General features: G+C 43.4%; 1 protein-coding gene across 2 annotated transcripts in view; it reads left to right on the top strand.

The window, feature by feature from the left end:
• Nucleotides 1-21,697, top strand: part of LOC125458631 (proteolipid protein DM alpha) — a 49,400-nt gene extending 27,703 nt beyond the window's left edge. For both annotated transcript variants that reach the window (XM_048544051.2, XM_048544052.2), the window contains exons 2-7: nt 10,641-10,827; nt 13,017-13,173; nt 15,282-15,450; nt 18,776-18,849; nt 20,297-20,362; nt 21,064-21,697. In XM_048544051.2, coding sequence (XP_048400008.2) covers nt 10,641-10,827; nt 13,017-13,173; nt 15,282-15,450; nt 18,776-18,849; nt 20,297-20,362; nt 21,064-21,144 — 734 coding nt within the window. In that variant the 3' untranslated portion in view covers nt 21,145-21,697. The remainder of the gene's footprint in view (nt 1-10,640; nt 10,828-13,016; nt 13,174-15,281; nt 15,451-18,775; nt 18,850-20,296; nt 20,363-21,063) is intronic.
• The last annotated feature ends 484 nt before the right edge of the window (nt 21,698-22,181 follow it).

Below are 22,181 nucleotides of genomic sequence, written 5' to 3'. Positions count from 1 at the left end.
GAGTGGTTCATTGGGAGGAACTGTTATCAGACAAGTCCAGACTTGACACAGGAATTGTTTAAAAACATGCTGTTCAGAGTTCAGGACCGGCATGTTCTAGTAAGGAGGAAGGACAAGGATGGCAAGGTAAGGGACTCTTGGATAACACGGGAGGTTGTGAATTGAGTCAAAAGGGAAAAAGCAGCATATGTAAGGTTTAAGGAGTAAAATAGGACAGAACCTGCGAGGAATAGAAGGAAAGCAAGATAATACTCAAGCAGGGAATTAGGAGCAAGAAGGGCCCAGGAAATGACCTTGGCAGTCAGGTCATAAAGGACCTCAAGACATTCTATGCATACATTTAAAAACAAGAAGATAACTAGGAAGAAAGCGAGAGATATAATGGGAACTGCAGATGCTGGAGAATCCAAGCTAACAAAGTGTGGGCCTGGATGAACACAGCAGGCCAAGCAGCATCTTAGGAGCACAAAAGCTGACGTTTCGGGCCTAGAGCCTTCATCAGAAAAGGGGGATGGGGAGAGGATTCTGAAATAAATAGGGAGAAGAGGTAGGCGGATTGAAGATGGATAGAGCAGAAGATAGGTGGCGAGCAGAGTAGGTAGGGAGGGGATAGGTCGGTCCAGGGAGGATGGACAAGTCAAAGGGGCGGAGGAGGTTAGTAGGTAGGAAATAGAGGTGCGGCTTGAGGTGGGAGGAGGGGATAGGTGAGAGAAAGAACAGGTTGAAAGAACTGGGCTGGTTTTGGGATGCGGCGGGGGGAGGGGAGATTTTGAAGCTGGTGAAATCCACATTGATACTATTAGGCTGCAGGGTTCCCAAGTGGAATATGAGTTGCTGTTCCTGCAACCTTTGGGTGGCATCATTATGGCTCTGCAGGAGGCCCAGGATGGACATGTCATCGAAGGAATGGGAGGGGGAGTTGAAATGGTTCGCGACGGGGAAGTGCAGTTGTTTACTGTGGACTGAGTATAGGTGTTCTGCAAAGCGGTTCCCAAACCTCCGCTTGGTTTCCCCAATGTAGAGGAAGTCACACCGGGTGCAGCGGATGCGGTATACCACATTGGTGGTGAAAATAGGACTATTCAAGGATAAAGGAGGGAACTTGTTCTTGGAGCAGAGGGTGTGGGTGCGATCCTAAGTGAGTATTTTGCATTGATATTCACCCAGGAGAAGATGTGGGCGAAAGTGAAATTTGTGTGGAGAATGCTAAAATACTAGGAAATTTTGAGATCAAGAAAGTAGTCTCTTGAAAAGCATTAAAGCGGATACGTTCCCAGGGCCCGATGGTATCTACCCCAGGTTATTGAGAGAGGCAAGAGAGGAGATTACAGGGGCCTTGACCAAGATCATTGCATCCTCAATAGACACAGCAATAATGGGAAAAGCAAATAGTTGTTTCTCTGTTCAAGAATGGAAAGGAATATCGATGAATCTGATACTTGAATGGGTCATTAATATATGAATGTGTTTAGCTGATGCTTCAGTGTACCTTAAGTTTTAACCCTAGGTTGACACTCTGGGGCACACTGTTGTCAATGCACCTACACCTTGTGTATAACTGAGGCTCAATCTAGGTACCATCGAACACAAGCTTTAGAATTCAACCACAGCAGTTACCACTAACCTCCATGGCTGGCCATTGCCATGGAGTTTATGGAATCATGCTAAGCACAAGTTGGTGGTTCCCATGTTTACAACAGTGACTACCCTCTTTTATAAAAAGACTTCCTTGGCTGTGAAGTACTTTGGGATGACCTGCGGTCACAAAAGCAGCATGTTAAATATTTCTTCAATCCTGTAAAGTAAACCGAGGTTCATATTTGCACTACCAGTTTTTTTTAACCTTGTCCTCATCCAAATCGTATTCAAATATGTTGCATGTTCAATACTGCATCACCCAACACTACAAAAGTTTTGTACTAGAAAGGGATAGGGAGGCATTGCTGAAATGCCATGTTTTGGTGCCCTCAACGGGGTATGTAGAGCCACCTGTGAAATCGCAGTGACTTGGGAATATGCACTTTCTGTCAAGTCTTGTTTATATTGTGCCTTGTGAATTTGATGGCTTAGTTTGAAACGTAGCACATGTGCTCCATCTGGTGGCTGGGGCTGGTTATTACGATTTGTTGGATGTAAAACAGTTGAGCTGTCTGTGACTGCACTAACAGGTCCTCTCCTGAAACTGTCCTCTTGACCTAGAGGGGCAATCACCAAGAGATTCTTAGCTGGTGCAGCAGTTATATTTCTACAAAATGATGTGTTGATGTATGGACGTGTGACTTGAGTTTTGTGTTTTTAGGAAATGTTTGAAACATAATTGATTTGATGACGGAGCCATTTAGTCACTTATTCCATTTTCTCAGCTGCTGAAAGCGAGCAGGTTACTGCTGGCTTGGCAGTGACGTAGCTAGGAGCCAGAGTGTGCTTTTTCATGGTCAGTGATATGGTAAATGTAGAACATAACTTGTGTTCTCCCAGTCCAGCTTGTTCATTAAATAAAAACCGAACAAACTGCGGATGCTGTAAATCAGGAACAAAAACAAAGTTGCTGGAAAAGTTCAGCAGGTCTGATGGCATCCATGAAGGAGAGAACAGAATTAATGTTTCAGATCTAGTGACCCTTCTCAAAACTTTGTTTTTGTTCCAGCTGGTGCATTGCTACCCTGGATCCTTGTGTTTGCTGCTGAGGCCAAGATAAGAAACAGGAACTGGACGAGACCATTTGGCTGTTTATATTTACAATTGCAGTTGACCATCTTTCTTAATCATGTCTTTCTATGCTGTTGCCTTTATTCTTTGAATACATTTGAAATCTAAAAATCTATTGATCTGTCTTGAATATTTTCAATGGCCAAATATTTTTACAATCCCTATGGAGACTGTTGACATTTGAAGAGGTTTGAATCTCCCAGTGTCCTAGAAAGTTGAATACACACCAAGATTTTGTGTTTAAGTTTTCTTGTTTATTCGCTTGTTGGACATGGGTGTCACTGGCTGGCTAGCATTTATTGCCTGTCCCTAGCTGCCCTTGAAAAGGTGGTGGTGAACTGCCTTCTTAAACCGTTGGAGCCCACCTGATGTGGGTTGATCCACAATGCCATTAGGGAGGCAATTCCAGGATTTTGTGCCCGCGACCATGAAGGAACAGCAATTATAATGCCTTGGAGGGGAATTTGCAGAGAGTGGTGTTTCCATATATCTACTGCCCTTGTCCTTCTAGATGGAAGTGGTTGTGGGTTTGGAAGATGCTGTCTAAAAATCTTTTGGCGAATTCCTGCAGTGCATCTTGGGGCTGCTTGGTGGCTCAGTGGTTAGCACTGCAGCCTCACGGCACCAGGGACCCGGGTTTGATTTCAACCTCGGGTGACTGTCTGTGTGGAGTTTGCACATTCTCCCCGTGTCTGCATGGGTTTCCTCCGGGTGCTCCGGTTTCCTCCCACAGTCCAAAGATGTGCAGGCTAGGTGGATTGGCCATGCTAAATTGCCTGTAGTGTTCAGGGGTGTGTGGGTTATAGGGGGATGGGTATGGGTGGGATGCTCTGAGGGGCAGCATGGACTTGTTGGACCATAGGGCCTGTTTCCACACTGTAGGGAAACTAATCTAATCTTGCAGATAGTACACACTGTTGATACTGAGTGTTGGTGGTAGAGCTAGTAGACGTGGTGCCAGTTAAGCAGGCTGCTTTGTCCTGGGTGGAATTAAGCTTCTTGGAGGTTGCTGGACTGCATCCATCCAGGCACGTATTCCTTCTTAGTCCTGACTTGTTCCTTTGTAGATTGGTAGACAGGAGGTGAGTTATGATCTAAAACTAAAACAAACTTAAATATTACTTAGGAGACAAAGAATGGACTAAACTATAGACTATAAACTTGACACAACTGAAAACCTCCCACTCTGTGTATATGCCACAGCATTTTCTTAGCAGATGCGTAACATTGTATAAAAAAAAACAAGTCTCGATGGTCTCCTGATGATTCAGCATGCTGTCTTTGTCCTGTCCTGTTAGAGAGAATCTTCCAGTGTCCAATGTAAACAAAGACCAAATTCATTCAACCCTTTGGATGCTATTAAAAGGAATGCATTTTTTTGTGAGATTTCGAGCTCTCTAACTTTCACCGTCACCGTTTCCTCCAACGTGTGTTCACTAGCTGCTCTGCTTGGTATTTAATGTAAAAATTGGCACAGCATCACCTATAGTGGTCTACTTCCCACTACTCCTGCAATCTGACTTTCTAACTCTGGAGGTTATGTCTCTTCAAGATCAATAAGATCTACCTGTCTAGTGTCTGGGCATTAAAGCTTAGTCCTTTCTCAGGGATCAACCTTATCCCATGGCTACCAGGTTACAGGGCTTGTCTCTGGGCAGAGCTAGTAGGAGGTCACATCAATTACCCTCTCCAAACTATTCAATTTTACACTGAATTGGAGAAAATTATTTAAGGCATAATTGTTTTGTAAAATCCATATTAATAACAATCTGCATACAAGGATAGAGTGTAATAATTTTTTTTGAGTAAAGAAATTTCTTCTGATCTTACTGTGGAATTATTCTGAGACTCTGGACTGAGTCTTAATTTTGTTTTGGCCCTGTGTCAAATTCATGGAGTTTCATGAAGGGTTTCTCATCATGAGGCTTAGTTTTTTTTTGTGCTGCTATCCAAAATGTGCCTCATTAATGAAGTATTCAGTCTCATAACACCTCTATCATCTAATGCCATCCTAATTCTCCCACTCACATATAGCTGTGAGAACTCATTGCTGCCAAGATAACACAGAAAGGATCAGCATCTCTGGCAGTCATGCCATCCTAAAAAGTCTAGAGCTGTTCTGCTCAGTCCCTGACATTTGACTGGATATTAGGGTATTATGCACTTGGTGATAAAGGAGGGCATCCTATTCCCTTAGGACTCTCCGAGGAGGCTATGGCACCAGATTCTCCCAACCTGGTCTGAGGTTGCTACCTGGATCAATGTGGTCTCAACTGCCTGCTGGAATGCCCGATATCGTTGGGAGAATGTCAGTGACCTTTTCTGTTTGACTAGAATCTCTTATCCACTACTTCATCCTTATCCTATCTATGCCACTGTGCCAGACTCCCACCAAGGTGCATGCTGCACCATATTATCTATTGCCTGTAGCATCTTCACTCACTTACCCCATCCCTGACACCACTTATCCTGCATGCCCTCTAACTGCCCACTCACTTGCATCACCACATCAACTTTTGCCCCCTAACCTGTAGCAGCACTAATACAGGCCAACACTTCCATCTCCCTTAATATCTCCCTTTCCCACATTCCAGGAGAAAACCATAAGGCATAGGAGTGGAAGTAAGGCCATTAGGCCCGTCAAGTCCCCTCCACCATTTAAATCATGGCTGCTGGGCATTTCAACATCACTTTCCTGAACTCTCCCCGTAGCCCTTGATTCCTTCTGAGATCAAGAATTTGTCGATCTCTGCCTTGAAGGCATGCAACGTCCCGGCCTCCACTGCACTCGGTGGCAATGAATTCCACAAACTCACCACACTCTGGCTGAAGAAATGTCATCTCATTTCAGTCTTAAATTTACCCCCTCTAATTTTAAGGCTGTGCCCACGGGTCCTAGTCTCCCCGCCTAACGGAAACAACTTCCTAATGTCCACCCCTTCTAAACCATACATTATCTTGTAACCCAGCCCACAATAGAACAGAAAGAGCCAATACAGGAGGTGGGCTGCCTAACATTTGGCTTCTTATCCCTTATGAAGTCATGACCTTGACCCTGACTGTCCCAAGTGACTGACTTACTGATCATGTCTGATGCCTTGGACTGATAGTGAGTTTAGAGAAGATTTGTAGCTCAGGTTGAGGTTCTGGATGTGAGTTTGCTCGCTGAGCTGGAAGGTTAGTTTTCAGACATTTCATCACCATTCGAGGTAGCATCATCAGTGAGCCTCCGGTGGGACATAGCACCAGCGCTTCACCAGAGGCTCACTGATGATGTTACCTCGAATGGTGACGAAACGTCTGAAAACTAACCTTCAAGCTCAGCGAGCAAACTCACATCCAGAGCCTTGGACTGATATTGGAGATTGTTGTTGATACACTGAAAGGAAGCTTTGGGCTGAAGGTTATCTCCCTCAACCTTACTGAGGCCTACTGATATCCATGACAAGCTTTCTGGCTTTGTGTTTGTGCTAAATGACAAGGCAAAACAGAAATAGTGAGCCTGGCTGAGGAACCGTACTGCAAAAAGGCAGGGCATGGAAATTATCCATGTTTAGTTTCCTCATGGTAGGTGGTAGGGTAGGAAGTTGCAAACTTAATGAGGAGAGATCTGCAGTTAACAAGGCCAGCAACAAGCAGCAATCCCCCTTAATAGGAAACTTGCTGCTGCCTAGAGAGAGGATCTCGTTTCGGCACCAGGAACTCTGTTTGAAATGCAGTGAGTTATTCCCAACATTGAGAAAGGCCTCACCTGATTTTTCCCACGTGATCTCCCAGATTTCCCCTCATATCTCACATCGCACAGACTCCCATATGTTTCAGCCCTCTGTAGTTGTGGTTTAGAATCTGTAGGCAGAGCATCATCTTATGTGCCAATCCAGTCTATCTCTTTAAGCATTTTGTGTGTTGCAGCGAAATTCTGTTCATCTTTCTACAGTTTGAGTCTACTTGATCTATCCTTCTGTGACAATTCTCATATCCCAAGAATCAGCCTGATGAACCTTTTATTACTCTCCTTCTAGGGATAAGTTAACATTTATTTAGTTGAAGGAAATCTTCACAGGTATTCCAGATGCAGTACCATCAAGGCCCTGGAGATTTGTTATAAGGCTTCTTCATTGTTAGTTGTAGCCATTTGTTTCCCTAATTCTGATTCATGTGAGAGCACTTAGGATGTTTTGGTACCCATACTTTTATCCCTCACTGTTAAGTGGATAGCTTTGCTGTTTCTAAATATTAAACCTGTCTGTGTCATCTAATATCTCCTTTAACCCTTCTCGCAGCTTACGTTCCCCCATAGCTTGCAATAGTATAATTGGAAGTTATGGTTGGACCATTTACTTTATGGAGTTGTTTTTGTTTCAGGGAATGGATGTTTGTTGAAAATTATAAATTAATTCTTTGAATGTTTATTGGTTGTTATACTGTTTAATGTTTCTTAATTTATTTGAACCAACACACTTCTAATTCCTACATGATGAACTTTGTCTTGATTTTAAGACTCTAGCTTCAGATTAAATTACTACCAAAATCAATTCTATCACATTGTTATATCTGGATGAGAAGGAGTCAATGCCACAGGTTTGCTGCAACAAAGATTTATGTATCTTTCAGAGCATAAAGATACACCTCTCTCGAATTTTAAATGTAGTTACCTAATTTCTACAGTGCCAGTAATGGATCAGTTATAAAGTTTTCTTGAGTGAAAGAAAGAAATGTCATTGCTTGTTAATCCCAAAGGTAGAATCAGAGAAACCCTTCGATGTGGAAGCAGACCATTTGGCCCAACAAGTCCAAAGAATATTCTGCCCAGATCCAAACTCCTATCCCCACGTGATTTCTACATTTCCCATGGCCAGTCCACCTACCCTGCGCATCTTTGGACTGTGGGAGTAAACCGAAGCACTCAAAAGAAATTTACAAAGACGCAGGGAGAATGTGAAAATTCTGCACGGTTGCCTGAGGGTGGAATTGAACCTGGGTCCCTGGCATTGTGAGGGAGCATGTTACCCACTGAGCCATCATGCTGCCAGGAGGAAGAATGAAGCCAAAAAGAAATAATGTCTGATACAAAAGGAGCATAAAAGGAATATTCAATTTTAAATCCTCGGGTGTAGGTTTAAACACAACACTGCAGTAATTTATTTGGTGTCTTAAATCATTAGAATTAGAGTTAGAGTTAGGTTTTACTGCCATGAGTACTGAAGGACAGGCATACAAAGTCACTATTTTCAGCGCAATCTTGGACATAGAACATAGAACATAGAACATAACAGCACAGTACTGGCCCTTCAGCCCTCAATGTTGTGCCGACCTGTCATACCGATCTGAAGCCCATCTAACCTACACTATTCCATGTACGTCCATATGCTCATCCAATGATGACTTAAATGTACCTAAAGTTGGCGAATCTACAACTGTTGCGGGCAAAGCGTTCCATTCCCTTACTACTCTCTGAGTAAAGAAACTATGCCTGACATCTGTCCTATATCATTCACCCCTCAATTTAAAGCTATACCCCCCCCCGTGCTTGCCGTCACCATCCTAGGAAAAAGGGTCTCCCTTTCCTCCCTATCTAACCCTCTGATTATTTTATATGTTTCAATTAAGTCACCTCTCAACCTTCTTCTCTCTAATGAAAACAGCCTCAAGTCCCGCAGCCTTTCCTCATATGACCTTCCCTCCATATCAGGCAACATCCTAGTAAATTTCCTCTGCACCCTTTCCAAAGCTTCCACGTCCTTCTTATAATGTGGTGACCAGAACTGTACGCAATACTCCCAAGTGCGGCCGCGCCAGAGTTTTGTACAGCTGCAGCATAAAGCTGCAGTATAAGTTAGCAATATAAAGAAATAATGTAAAAGTTCAGAATTACAGTCCTTCTTAAGCAGACAAAAAGAGAAAAAGTAATAAAAGCAGACAGAGCAGATGACCGTCTCCTTGAGATTACATCAACAATAGGGAATATTTCTGTCATTGGAGTGTGCTATTCTGTTGTTTCTTAGTAATCAGTCTTGTCACTGGGCTCTTTTATTCTGAGGTAGAGAGCGAGTGAGCTTTCTCAAGCTCCTGTTCTACAGTAACACAGCTCGTTGAAATAAACTTATCTGTAGCAGTCACTCGGACACAGTAAGAACTGCTGATTGCTGGAGTCAGAGATAACAGTGTGGAGCCTGAGAAATGCAGCAGGCCAGGCAGCATCAGAGGAGAAGGAAAGTTGACGTTTCGGGTTCGGACCCTTCAACTTTCCTTCTCTGATGCCTGGCCTGCTGTCTTCCTCCAGCTCCATAGTGTGGTAATTGTAAAAATGGTTTGCTCTTCAGATTTGTTCACTGTGAGTGAGATTGCGTCTCTACGGTGTGAAAATTCCCAGATAAGTGTGTAAAAATAGATGAGATTCCTCTTGAGTCTTTGATTTGTCTAGTTTCAGTACCTGGTGATAAAATGTTAATTTTAAATTTAGATTTGTTTTGCTAATTTCACATTGATTTCCTGAAGTTTTGTTGACATTTTCAGTCAGGTGATTGCTGTGGCCTCAGCAGTGTTTTCCATGTTTTTGTCACTCTTTGAAATAATTTCAGTTCATGAAAATACCGGAACTAAAAATCAGACGATGCAATTGAAAAATCAGTTATCCATATTTTATTACCTTCGTAGCAATTTTATAATCCCTATTTCCTAGTGGTCCCTTACTATAAGCATTGTTAATCAATTATTTGTCATGGCACAATACCACATCTAAACTAATACATTCCCAAATTGGTTCCTCTGCACAAAAACCAAGTTGCTAGAAAAGCCCAGCAGGTCTGGCAGCATCTGTGGAGGAGAAAACAGAGTGAACGTTTCAGGTCCGGTGACCCTTCCTCAGAACTGATAGTGGCTGGGAAAACGTCAGTTTATATGCAGAAAATAGGGAGGACGGTGGGGTTGGGAGTAAGCGATAGGATAGAGCCCAAAAGAGAGAGAAAGACAGTTGGACAGGCAAAGAAGTTGCTAACAATCAGGCTAGAAGGACGAATAGTTGTTAATGGGGACTTTTGGTGACTAACAACCGGGAATGGCAGGCTATGTTGTAACAAGGCCTGGTGTGTGAGGTGGGGGGCTGGGAGATGGGGGAGTTTAGGCTCTATAATTATTGAACTCCATATTGAGTCTGGAGGACTATAGGGTTCCCAGGCAGTTCCTGTGCGTACTGATCCCGAAAACACTCTCATATTCTGTAGTGAATCAGAATTGATCCTCCAGAAATTTCTCCCAGATCATTTTTCTTTTGAATCTCTTTGAGGAGCTCAGGGTTCTTGGGCTAATGATTCACAGATCCCTGAAGTCACAGAGGATAGTTAAGATGCAGAGGAAAATTGGGTAGGAAGGAAATGGCAGAAAAGGTGAATTTTTTTTGACGTAAAGATATGTAAAATTGTGGGAACCAAAGGTTTTATGAAAGTGAATTATTAATATTAAGGAAGGTGCACTGGAAAAATTAATGGGACTAAAAGATGATAAATACCCTAGAACAACATAACATATGCTATAGGATTCTAAAAGAAGCAGCTGTGGACCTAATAGATGAATTAGTTTTGATATTCAAAAATCACCTGGAATCTCATTTGGTCTCCCTGTGTTGGCTAACTTCCAATCTCACATTGCTGTTATTAATTCTCCCTATGAACATAGACAGTGATCTAGAAGTCATTCTGCCACACAGTGCAGATCTGATCCTCAGCTTGTCGACCCCCACATGTATGTGTGTACCACAGAGATCCCAGCCAATCACTCCATGCTTACAATGCTGGGGAAAAAGTCAGTGAGTCGGGCCTGCTTCTGGTAACTCCAGTATGTGTGTATGTGAAAAAAAGTGTGAATGGAGGAGAGCTGAGGGGCAGATTCTGTATTATTTCTTTGGCTAACTGCTTCGATTTTGTTCCCTGCAGGTTGCTCGGAGTGCTGTGTGAAATGTCTCAGGGGCGTTCCCTATGCCTCTCTCATTGCCACCGTCCTGTGTTTTGTGGGAGTGGCCCTTTTCTGTGGCTGTGGCCATGAAGCCCTAACTGGGACAAAGAAACTCATTGAACTTAACTTCTCCAAAGACTTCATGGACTACGCTCTCCTGGCAAATGTGTATGTATTCTCTTCCTCTTCTGCCTTGTCTCAATATATATTTTGTTTTTTTTAATTCGTACACTAGATAAGGACTGTCTGGACTAATATTAATTGCTCAAAGGACAGTTAAGAGTCAAGCACAGAGCTGTGATTAGATTAGATTCCCTACAGTGTGGAAACAGGCCCTTTTGGCCCAACAAGTCCACACTGCCCCTTGAAGCATCCCACCCAGACCTATCCCCCTCTAACACACTCACCCCTGTACACTACGGGCAATTTAGCATGGCCAATCCACCTAGCCTGCACATCTTTGGACTGTGGAGGGGAAACCGGAGCACCCGGAGAAAACCCACGCAGACACGGGGAGAATGTGCAAACTCCACACAGACAGTCACCCGAGGCGAGAATCGAACCCGGGTCCCTGGCACTGTAAGGCTGCAGTGCTAACCATTGAGCCACCGTGCTGCCCTAGACCGTGGGTCTAGAATCACATGTAGGCCAGATGAGGAGTTCAGATGACAGATGGCAGTTCCCTTTCCTAAAGGGCAATAATGAACTAGAAGGGTTTTCCAACAGTTGACAATGATCTCATTGTCCAAAAATGAAAGGTAATCATTTGACCTTTACATTGCTGATTCCTATGGAATTCAAATGCCACCATCCGCCATGGCTGGATTTGTACCTGGCTCCCCCGAACATTACCTAGTTCTCTGGATTAACAGTGATAGTACCACCAGGCTATTGCCTCCTGGCATGCTACTGACTTGGGACGAACATGAAGCTGTGTCGTTCAGAGCAGAAAGTTGCCAAGGGATGTGGTTAGATGGCAGAGTGAGTGAAACTGTTGAGTTCACTACAAATGTAGGATCATCCACTGGAGAGCTTGATGGATGATTCTGCAGTTTTAATGGTGAAGATCTAGGAACAAGGAGATTTAGGCTACCAGATGCAGAAGTCTTAAATTCTAGTGATTCTGGTACAGAAAAAGTGGTCGAGAAAGTTAATTTAATGTTGGGCTTTATCTTAAGTGATGCTTTAGTTGTACAGCACTCCAACTGGACTCTATTTGAATTAACTGGGTTCAGTGTTGGCACCCTCGGAGGGAATCATTGGAGGGGCTAAGCAGTGCAAATTCATCCGTATAGTATCATGGTTCACTGGGTTAAAATGTGAAGACAGATTGGGTATATATTCACTTGTGTTCAAAGATCGAGCTGTTTTAAGAACTTGTTAAAGTAGACAGGAGAATTAAGAATGAAGGAATTTGGCTGTGGGTAGGATCTAATTAAGATGGATAAAATTGAGGGGCCTAGATAGTATCAGTAGGAATAAATGTTTTCCTTTAGAAATGGGGTCAATTACTGGTGGGAGGTGGGTTGTCGATTTGAAATAAGGGGCAAGAGAGGATTTAGAAAAATTGTTTTCATCTAGATCATGACCAATATCTGGAACCTGCTGCAATACTGCTGGGAATTATTGCAACATTTTAAGAACATAGAACATTACAGCACTGGACAGGCCCTTCGGCCCTCGATGTTGTGCCAACCTGTCATATCGATCTGAAGCCCATCTAACCTACACTATTCCATGTACATCCATATGCTTATCCAATGACGACTTAAATGTACCTAAAGTTGGCAAATCTACTACCGTAAGGATTTTGATTAGCACTTGAAATAGCCTCGCATACGATGGCATGTGCTAGATGCTGGAAAGTGAGATTAGAATTGATGGGCTGAAGGGCTTCTCTCTGTACTGGTATAATCTTTGACTATAAAGTTGGAGTCCTTTTGTTTTTTATTGCCCCTTCTTTCCCCTGCTCCCTGGAAAGAAAAGTCTACAGATGCAGAGATAACAAGGTGTGGAGCTGGATGAACACGGCAGGCCAAGCAGCATCAGAGGAGCAGGCAGGCTGATGTTTCAGGCCTAGATCCTTCTTCAGAAATCTTCTGAGGCCAAAGCATTGTGTGTTTTGAAGAAGGAGATAGATATTGTTCTTGGGACTAAAGGGATAAAAGTGGTTGGGAACAAAGCAGGAGTAGGCTGCTGAGGTGGATGATCAGCCATTATCATGAATGGCACGGCAGGCTCGAAGAAGCTCTCATTGTCTTTGTGTGGTCTGTGCTTCCGTGAGTTTTGAATGAAGGAGGTATACTGATGTTGTGATTGTTTGCTTCTGTGTTCCCTCTTCTTTCTGCTGAGACCAGCATCCAGGTGTTCCAGTACGTTATCTATGGGACGGCATCGTTCTTTTTCCTATACGGGGTGCTGCTGCTGGCAGAGGGCTTTTACACCACCAGTGCTGTCAGATCCCTCTTTGGGGAATTCAGGACCACGTTGTGCGGCCGCTGTGTCAGTGCAACTGTAAGTCTCTCAAAACCTATGCTGTGGAATAGTCCTGAATCTGAACTCTGACCTCTATCCCTAGTTGATCGGCCAGGGTGCATCTCCCAGCCCCCAACACCATGTATTTATGTTTTCCATTGCCTTGGTTCATGAGGGAGCGAGCAATCGCCAATTCAGCCTATTCTATATGATCCATCATGAGTAAAGCAAACTCATAAAATGAGAATTTGTTTTGGCAGTGGCAGTAACCATGGGGCATCCCACTGCAGTATCCAACCTAGTGAAAAGGTTTTCAGTTGTCGTCGCTGTTATGATGTCAGAAACATGGCAACCAATTTGTGCCCAGCAAGTTCCTGCGACCTTTCTGACCTTTCCTCAGTTGTAACGTATGTTGTCTAGTTCTCATACAACCTGATGCAGCTTGTAATTCATCCACTTTAAACTCTTCCTATCTCATTCAACTTGTTTCAGGGTTAAATTTCAGAATTCAGTCCCTATAACTCATTCAGTGGTCAATAACTTGTGCTGCAATACTTCTGTGAGCTGACAGTTTCCTATCCCCCTCTCAAATGCAATAATAAGTGCAAGACTTTGCTTATTTGGTACCTTTTCATGACGTTTGGACATCTCAAAGCTCTTTCCAGCTATGAAGCATATTCTGAGGTATTGCCCCAATTGTAAATTGGGAATGGCCAGTTTGCTCACAGTAAGTTTCCATAAAACATGGTCTGGTGATAACCAAATAACCAGTTTGCTCGAACTGAAGCTAATTCATATTGAGTCCCAGTCACCCAAAACATCCAGTGTAAAGTTCTCTTCCTTGTGTTTAGCTTCCTCCATGGTCTTTCCCTTCCCTATCTCTGCAACCTCTATCTGCTCTCTGAGACATCAATCTTCAGCCAACTCTGGTTTATCTCTCATTTCTTTCTCCAATTTTATTTTCCCCTCCTCTTTAAAGTACTAATTAAATCTGACCCCTTTGAGCAAATCCTTAGTCACCTACTCTAAATATTTGGGAGGTGACCCAGTATCCATTGGTTACTGATTACACTTCTGTGACAGACCATGGGACTTTTACTTGATTAGAATTGTAGAGAAGTTCAAGTTGTTATTGTAAAGGGATGATCTATGTCAGAGTGTGTAGTTTTACAGTGATGTCTCCAATGCTGAATTGAATTCTGCTGTCCAATGACCTGGTTCACTGCATTCTGACCATGCTATCAACAAATTTGTCACTTTGCACTCTCATTCCTCCATGGACCGTCTAAAGAATCCTGTGGTCACTGCCAATTTCTAAAGCTTTCATTTGTCAAGTTTCAACCTCCGTTAAATTACACCATTTCAGATTTCCCTAAACTAACCTGACTGCTTCATCGATCACAACTGCCCCATATTTTCAGTCTATTTCTGTGGGGGCCCTGCCACCTACAATTGGAGCTGCCCACTTGCCATTACCAGTGACAGTGGCATTGCTTAAACTGCACAGAGCACATTGGATATTTTGGGAATGCCAGGCAGCAGTTGGCATCATCCTCTCCAGTCCTATTCACACCATTTTGCAATGGAACTCATGACAAACGCTTCTGCTCCCAGTGATTGAGTTGAGAGTATGGTGCTCAATTAACACCCCCTCTTGCCCCTCTGTGTTATCACAGGCTGACTATATCATCCAGTCCCAAGGCTTGTGGAGTGTGTGAAGACTAATTGATTGATTACACAAGTCTTTGAAAAATGTCACTGGGGTAAGTGGGCAGGGCAGAGTCAATGCAGTTGACCCAGTGTCATAAGATGGTGCTTGAGATCTGGTTTTGCAGTTTCAGTCACTGCTCTCAATAACAACTGATCCTTTCTTGTTAAAACTGTGGTAAAGTCTTCACCCCTCTCCTCGCCCATCCCCATACCCCTCTCTTCTATCCTCACCCCCACTACCTTCCCTCTCTCTTCCCCCTGCCCCCATCCCTATCCTTCCACACGCCCCTGGTCGATCCCTTTTCCCCCGGTCCCTATTTCCACATCCCCACCCATCCCTATTCCATCATGCCTCCCCCCCCGCACCCGGTCTATGAAATTGCATTTTGGTCTGAGAATGTTTGCATTTTCCAATGCTCCCTCTCTTTCTGTTCCAGTTCGTCTTCCTGACGTATGTGCTAAGCATCACCTGGATGGGAGTCTTTGCTTTCTCTGCACTGCCGGTCTATATTTACTACACCATGTGGTCGACGTGCCAAATGCTCAAATATGTTCACGATGTAAATACAGGCTTTGATGATGTCTGTGTGGATGCTAGACAGTACGGTATGGACTCGGGTCATGCTTCATTGTTAAATAAACACTTCTGAAGTTATCCTGATTTTACTTTCTCCACATATGCTTTGAAGCTCAAAGTGCTATCACTCCTGTACCCTCCACTATAAAGGGCAATCCTGGGGGGGAGGGGGTCCAGGGGTCAAAGATGGATTAGCGTTGGTAGATATGGTTTTATGGAGCTAGCATGGTGGGGTGGGTCTGGGTGGGATGCAATAAAAGAGTGAAAACAGAAAATACTAGAGAAACATGGCAGGTCTGTTAACTCTGTGTCTCCACAAATGTTAAGGTTTTGGGTTTAGTGACCCTTCTTCAGAACACTTGACCCACAATGTTAGTTCTGGTTTCTCTCCACAGATATTGCCAGACCTGCTGCAATTTTTCCAGCAATTTCTGTTCTTGTTTCTGATTTCCAGCACCTGCAGTTTTTTTCAGTTTTACTTTTGCAATAAAGGAGCTGTTGTTTGAATCTTTAAATGAAGAAGTTCCCTCTCTGTGATGGGTGGGTAGGGGTATTGATTAGCATTGATGATGGAAGAGAGAGTTGCTGGGGACACCTTCCAAGCGGAACGCCTGTGGTTCGCAACAAACAACTGTGCCTCCCAGCCGCAAACCATTTCAACTCCCCCTCCCACTCCTTGGACGACATGTCTATCCTGGGCCTCCTGCAGTGCCACAACAATGCCACCCAAAGGTTACAGGAACAGCTTCTCATATTTTGCCTGGGAACCCTGCGGTCCAATGGAATCAAAGTGGACTTCACAAGCTTCAAAATCTCCACTCCCCCGACTGCATCCCAAAACCAGCCCAGTTCGTACACCTCCCTAACCTGTCCTCCCACCTCAAGCCCCACCCCCATCTCCTACCTACTAGCCTCATCCCATCTTCTTGACCTGTCCATCCTACCAGGACCAACCTATCCCCTCCCTAACTCCCCACCTACACGCACCTTTTAGTGGATCCAACCCTGTCTCCTTGACCTGTCCGTCTCCTCTCCACCTATCTTCTCCATTATCCATCTTCCATCTGCCACCTCCTTTCTCCCTATTTATTTCAGAATCTCCTTCCCTTCTCCTGTTGCTGAAGAAGGGTCTGGACCCGAAACGTTAGTTTTCCTGCTCCTCTGCTGCTGCTTGGCCTGCTGTGCTCATCCAGCTCTACACCTTGTTATCTCACTTCCTCAGTGGAATTGGAGCTCACGAGAGTAAAGGGAACAGAAGCAACACGGATCTGAAATTGGCTGAGGGACAGGAACCAGGACATTGTGATTTGGTGTTTCGACCGGGGAAAGGTTTATAGTGGGGTTCCCCTGGGCTCTCAGTTCATACTTCTGCTTTTCCAATCAAGTGTTAATGTGACCTAAACTTGGATGTATGTTGGGTACAGTTTCAAAATTCTCAGATCAGAATTTACATTACAAAAAGGGTAATAATAATAAGAGGGCATATGCTGATGGAATGGGCATATTGGTGACATTTGATTCAGAGAGGCTGAAGGTGATTCATTCTCGTAGATTCTAAAAGGGGTTCAGATTTGGATAAACCTGGAGTAAATGCACACAGTTCAGTTTAAAGGTTGCCAGGCAAGTTCAGCGAGTAGTTAATTAAGCATACGGGAACCCGGGATTTGTCAAAGAGTGTGAAAACAAGAAAGATGCTAAACTTGCCGTGGGATCCACATTTTAGGAAGAGTGGGAAACTTTGGAGAGGATGCAGAAAATCATTTGAGAATGTGTTTCTCGAGGTAAGGAACTTTAAGGTGCTCACTTGGGCAAGATTGGAGAAGTAGTGATTGCTCTCCTTGGCGAATGGATCTGATCAATGTTCAAAATCATGATCGGTGTGGGTTGAGTAGATGGAGAGAAACTGTTCTTATTTATTTTATAGTCATTCATGGGATGAGGGGTGTTGCTGGCTAGGCAGCATTTATTGGCCATCCCAGAGAGCAGTTCAGAGTCAGCCACATTGCTGTGTGTCTGAAGTCACATGTAGGCCAAACCTGGTAAGGATGGCAGCTTCCTTCCTAAAGGAAATTAGTGAACCAGATGAGTTTTTCGAACAATTGACAATGGATTAATGACCATCATTAGATTCTTAATTCTAGTTATTTATTGAATTCAAATTCCATCACCTGACACGGCGGGATTCAAACCCGGGTGCCCAGAACTTTATCTGTGTCTCTGGATTAATGGTCCAGCGATAATATCACTGCCTCCTTCCCCCTGTTGGTAAAAGGATTGAGAATGCAGTGAGGCAGATTCAAGGTAACAGTCAGGAAAAAAAAAAAGAACAATAGACACGTGAAAAAGCATTTTTTTTGTAGTGAGTCGTTGGGATCTGGAATGTGCTTTTGGAGAGTGTGGTGGAGACAGGTTCAAATGTTTTGTTCAACAGGGAATTAGGCAATTATTTACAGGGGGGTGGTGGAATTCAGTGCTACAGGGAAGAGTTAGGGACGTGAGACTGGATGCATTGCTCTTTGAGAGATTCAGCTCAGTGACTTAATGATCTCCTTCTATACTGTGACCACTCAATGATTGTATTCAAGGTGACGTTGATAATTTTTATAGAAACAAGCAATAGGGCTGAACAGGAGAATTAAGGCACAATATTAGGGATGACCCTGTTGAATGGTAAAACATGCTTAAAGAAGCTGAATGGCTCACTCCTGCTCATGTTTCTTTTGATCTTCAGCAGCAGTGTTCCCTGAAGATCTGAAGATGCTGTCAGCTGAAATATTCAAACTTGTGATGCCACATACTTTGATAAGTGCCGGCATGGTGGCCGGGTGGTTGGCACTGCTGCTTCACAGCACTGCAGACCTAGGTTTGATTCAAGTTTCGGGTGACTGTCTGTGTGGAGTTTGCATGTTTTCCCTGTGTCTGTGTTGATTTCCTGGGGCTGCTGTAGTTTCCTCCCACTGTCCAGGGATGTGCAGGTTAGGTGGATTAGCCATGGGAAATGTAAGGTTGCAGGGATAAGGTAGTGGGTGGGGTGCTCTTTTGAGGGTCAGAATGGACTCAATGGACTGAATGGCAGGCTTCCACAGTGTAGGGATTCCACGATTTTATGAGGGCATACAGTAAGGGCTAAATAGCATTGAGCTAAGATCAGTTATGTTCAAATTGAATATTAGAAAAGTTTTGACAGGCTGAACAGGACTTCTCCTGTTGCTTAGTTAATGAGTCCCATTGCCTTCTGATTTGCACTATAGCTATGTGAGGCAAATTTAACAATCCATTAATATAGCCTCTTAAAATTGTTCTTCACTTGTGTTTTTGTCGGTACTCATCCTCGTCCTTGGTCTCCTGTTTCAGGGGTCCTGCCATGGAGTGCCAATCCAGGGAAGATCTGTGGCTTCAATTTAACTTCTGTTTGTAATGCCTCAGAGGTAAGTGATTCCAAACTAATTGAGACACCTCAGTTCAGAGTAATCACCCATTCCCTAAACAAGATGCTACCTCAATCCTGCAGCCAAACCCTTCCATTGATTCACTCACTCTCCTTTGCCCCTTGACTTTGAGGCTTGTCTCTCAATTAGTGGCAGGAATGTCTTTTCGTGGCCCAAGTGGGACTCGCCAGTCTGTATCCAACTCTGTGCTGCGCCAATGTTGTCACAGGAGTGACCGAACAAAGAAATAACTTGAAGGAAGCAAAGGCATCCTTCACAAAAATGTTCAGAGCACCAGAATTACTGAATGATTAGGAGAGGGAAATGTTCTGCTACAATTAATGAATGATGATCGTGTGTTTCAAAAAGCCAACCTTGGGAGACAGAGGAAAAATCTTCTTTTAATTTGCAGAAGACAATCATGGAAATGGGATGATGAGTTAAATGTACAGTTAGTGGTGAAAAAGTAAACTGTAAAAGAATTTCAGAGGATTCTTCACTGAGTATATACTGAAAGGGATAAAATAACATCCCAACGGATGGAACTTGAGCCTGATTTTGCAGGAGCCAGAAGACGTCCTCTTTTACCATCCCTTGAATAGTTGCTTTTCCAGTTTGTAAATGTTCATTCACAAAATTATCAACCTTATTTTCCTACACATGCTGTTACTTGACCTGGCAATCTTAGATGAATGTAGTGAGCCATACTTTTAGTTTAAAGGAGTAGAGAAGCTTTACGCTGTATCTAATTTGGCATTGAGCCTGTTGTGGGAGTGTTTGATGGGGACAGCATGGAGGGAGCTTTACATTCAATTTATTTTCGTCTAAAAGAATAGAGACGACTTTGCTCAGTATCAAACCACATGTTATAGCTATCCTTGGAGTGTTTGATGGGGGCAGGATTGAGGGGCATTTACTTCCTCGTTAACAGTAAAGGAAGTTTTACTCTGTGTGTCTAACCCCATGTTGTCCATGTTCTGGGAGTGTTTGAGTGGGATGGTGTTGTGGATGCTTCTCTTTTTTTATTTAACCCTGTGCTGTACCTATTCCTGAGAGTGTTTGATGGGGACAGTGTTGGGGGAGTTTACTTACAGTTTACTTTCACTTTGAAAGAGTAGAGAGAGCCTGACTTACAATTTAAAAGAGTAGCAGGAGCTTTATTCCAGATATTGCCAGAATGTCTTTTCCTACTCCATGTTTTGCACAAACCCACCTCCACTGGAATCATCTGCTGGCAAGTAGCTGATACTTGTGGATGTCAAAGCATTTACAACTTTGGAAGGAACAGAATGTCCCTCTTGCTAGGGCACTTAGCATCACCAGAATTTGCTCAATGAATAGAAGAGCTTCAGATCATTGACTGACTTGCAGTATAACTTATTCATTCAGTTGCTGTTGTGTTCCATGTTGAATTCTTTTAACTTGTAGATTTGTGTTTTTGTTATAGTTTGAATTGACCTACCATTTGTGTATTGCAACATTTGCTGGAGCTGCAGCCACTGTCATTGCTTTGGTAAGTTAACAATATGTAGGTATCAAGAGGATGGTGAGTGAGTTTTGCTGCATTTGTGGAAAGCGTAAATATTATTTTTGAGAGTTCAGAAATGGTTAATTTTCGATTTCAGTACTCTAAGCAGCAGTCCCTATGGTGTGATGGGGTGTTTATCACAATCACTAAGGAATTTATAGGAGACAAACTAGGGCTAGTCACGGGCTCTGTGGTGATGTAGGGCATATTCATGCATTCCTGCAACTAAGTGTAGATTGCAATAAACTTCATTGTTGTCAGTCGACAAAACTTTTCCAGTTAGACCAAAAAGGTGGAGATCACTCCAAGCTTAAAAAAGAAGCTCCAAACAACAAATACCAGTGTAAAACTGAGATGCTTTCTGCTGAAAAGCAACAAAGTACAAAATATTCCAGTACCTTGTATGTAATTGTATCCTTGGCATGTGTTTTGCATTTGCACATGTGAATGTATCCTTCTAGCATGTTTACATATTGAGGACATGGTGCTCAGCATCAAAACTGGACAATCCTGTTCTGAACGAGAGTATATGACTGCTGAATAATTCATCTGATTAATCAACGTCTTATTTACATTTGACTTCCATTTACTGTGCAAACGATTTAATGACTTTTTTTTCCCCTTCACCTATTTCTACCCTTCTCATCCATAACCTCTCACCGTTTTTTCTTCCCTCATGCTTTCAGCTAACCTACATGATGTCCTCTACCTACAACTACGCTGTCCTGAAGTTTATGAGCCAGGATGATTGCTGCACGAAATTCTAACTGAAATCAGAGAATGTAACCGTCATTGCCGCCCCCCCACCCCCCGGCCAACCCTGTCTGTTGCTTGCTCTCTCGCGCTCACTTCCCCCCCCCCCCCCCCCCGCCTCCACCTTTCTCAGCCCCATCCTCCAACCCTACTGCACCACTTTTTCTCCAGGAAGGTTCGGTGATTGGCCTGTGATCCTTAAGCACGCTGGATTCCTAACATCAACCTCTCCTCAATGCACACGGGTTCTGAGCTCAACGTGTCACCTCCATGTCAACTGAAATAGACTGTAACATTGCGTAAAGAATTCAAATGTTATGCAAGGGGAAGCTTTTTAACCATTGAGTTTAAAACTTAAAGAAAAACTCCAAGTATTCTGACTGATTTATGATAAGAGGGCATGTGTATCTGTAGAAACTCAGGGCTTGAAATTTTGTTATTTTAAAAATAATCTTTTGCAAGTAGTTTGGCTTCTGTTTACCGGCAATAATGTGTGCTCGTGGCTTACGCTCTCTTCATGTGTATTTTCACTGGATGTGAAAATAAAAACGCTGGATTCTGACTGGATCAGGACGATGTATGTTCCTGTTTCTGTCCATTTTCTAATGATCGTTCATTCTGCAGACCAGTGTGGGCACCGTGCGCTGAGTGGTCTCCTCTACAGCATATAATTCTATGATTTTTCTGAAATAAATCATTCAGTATTGACCTACCCTGTAGCCCAAGGACTAGTAAGATTCTTCTGGAGGAGAGTTCATGGTTGAAGTTGAGAGTTCATGGGTGTAAGAATGAAATTGAGTTCAGTGAGGCCATTCAGAGGGAGCTTTACTCTGTTTCTAACCCTGTGCTGCTCCTGTTGTGGGTGTGTTTAATAAGGACACTCTAGAGGGGCACTTATTTTCAGTTTGAAAGGTAGAGGAGGCTTTACTCTATACCTGACCCCCTGCTGTGTATGTCCTGCTAGTGTGCCATGGAGACAGTAAAAGTAAATGACAGTAAATGATTACAGGAAGCTTTACTCAGTATCTAAGCCTGTGCCGCCTCTGCCCTA

Source organism: Stegostoma tigrinum, chromosome 15, assembly GCF_030684315.1.
Source record: "Stegostoma tigrinum isolate sSteTig4 chromosome 15, sSteTig4.hap1, whole genome shotgun sequence".
NCBI classification, from domain to species: Eukaryota; Metazoa; Chordata; class Chondrichthyes; order Orectolobiformes; family Stegostomatidae; genus Stegostoma; species Stegostoma tigrinum.
The sequence above is the reverse complement of the archived record's forward strand: the minus strand, read 5'-3'. Positions and strand labels throughout refer to the sequence as shown.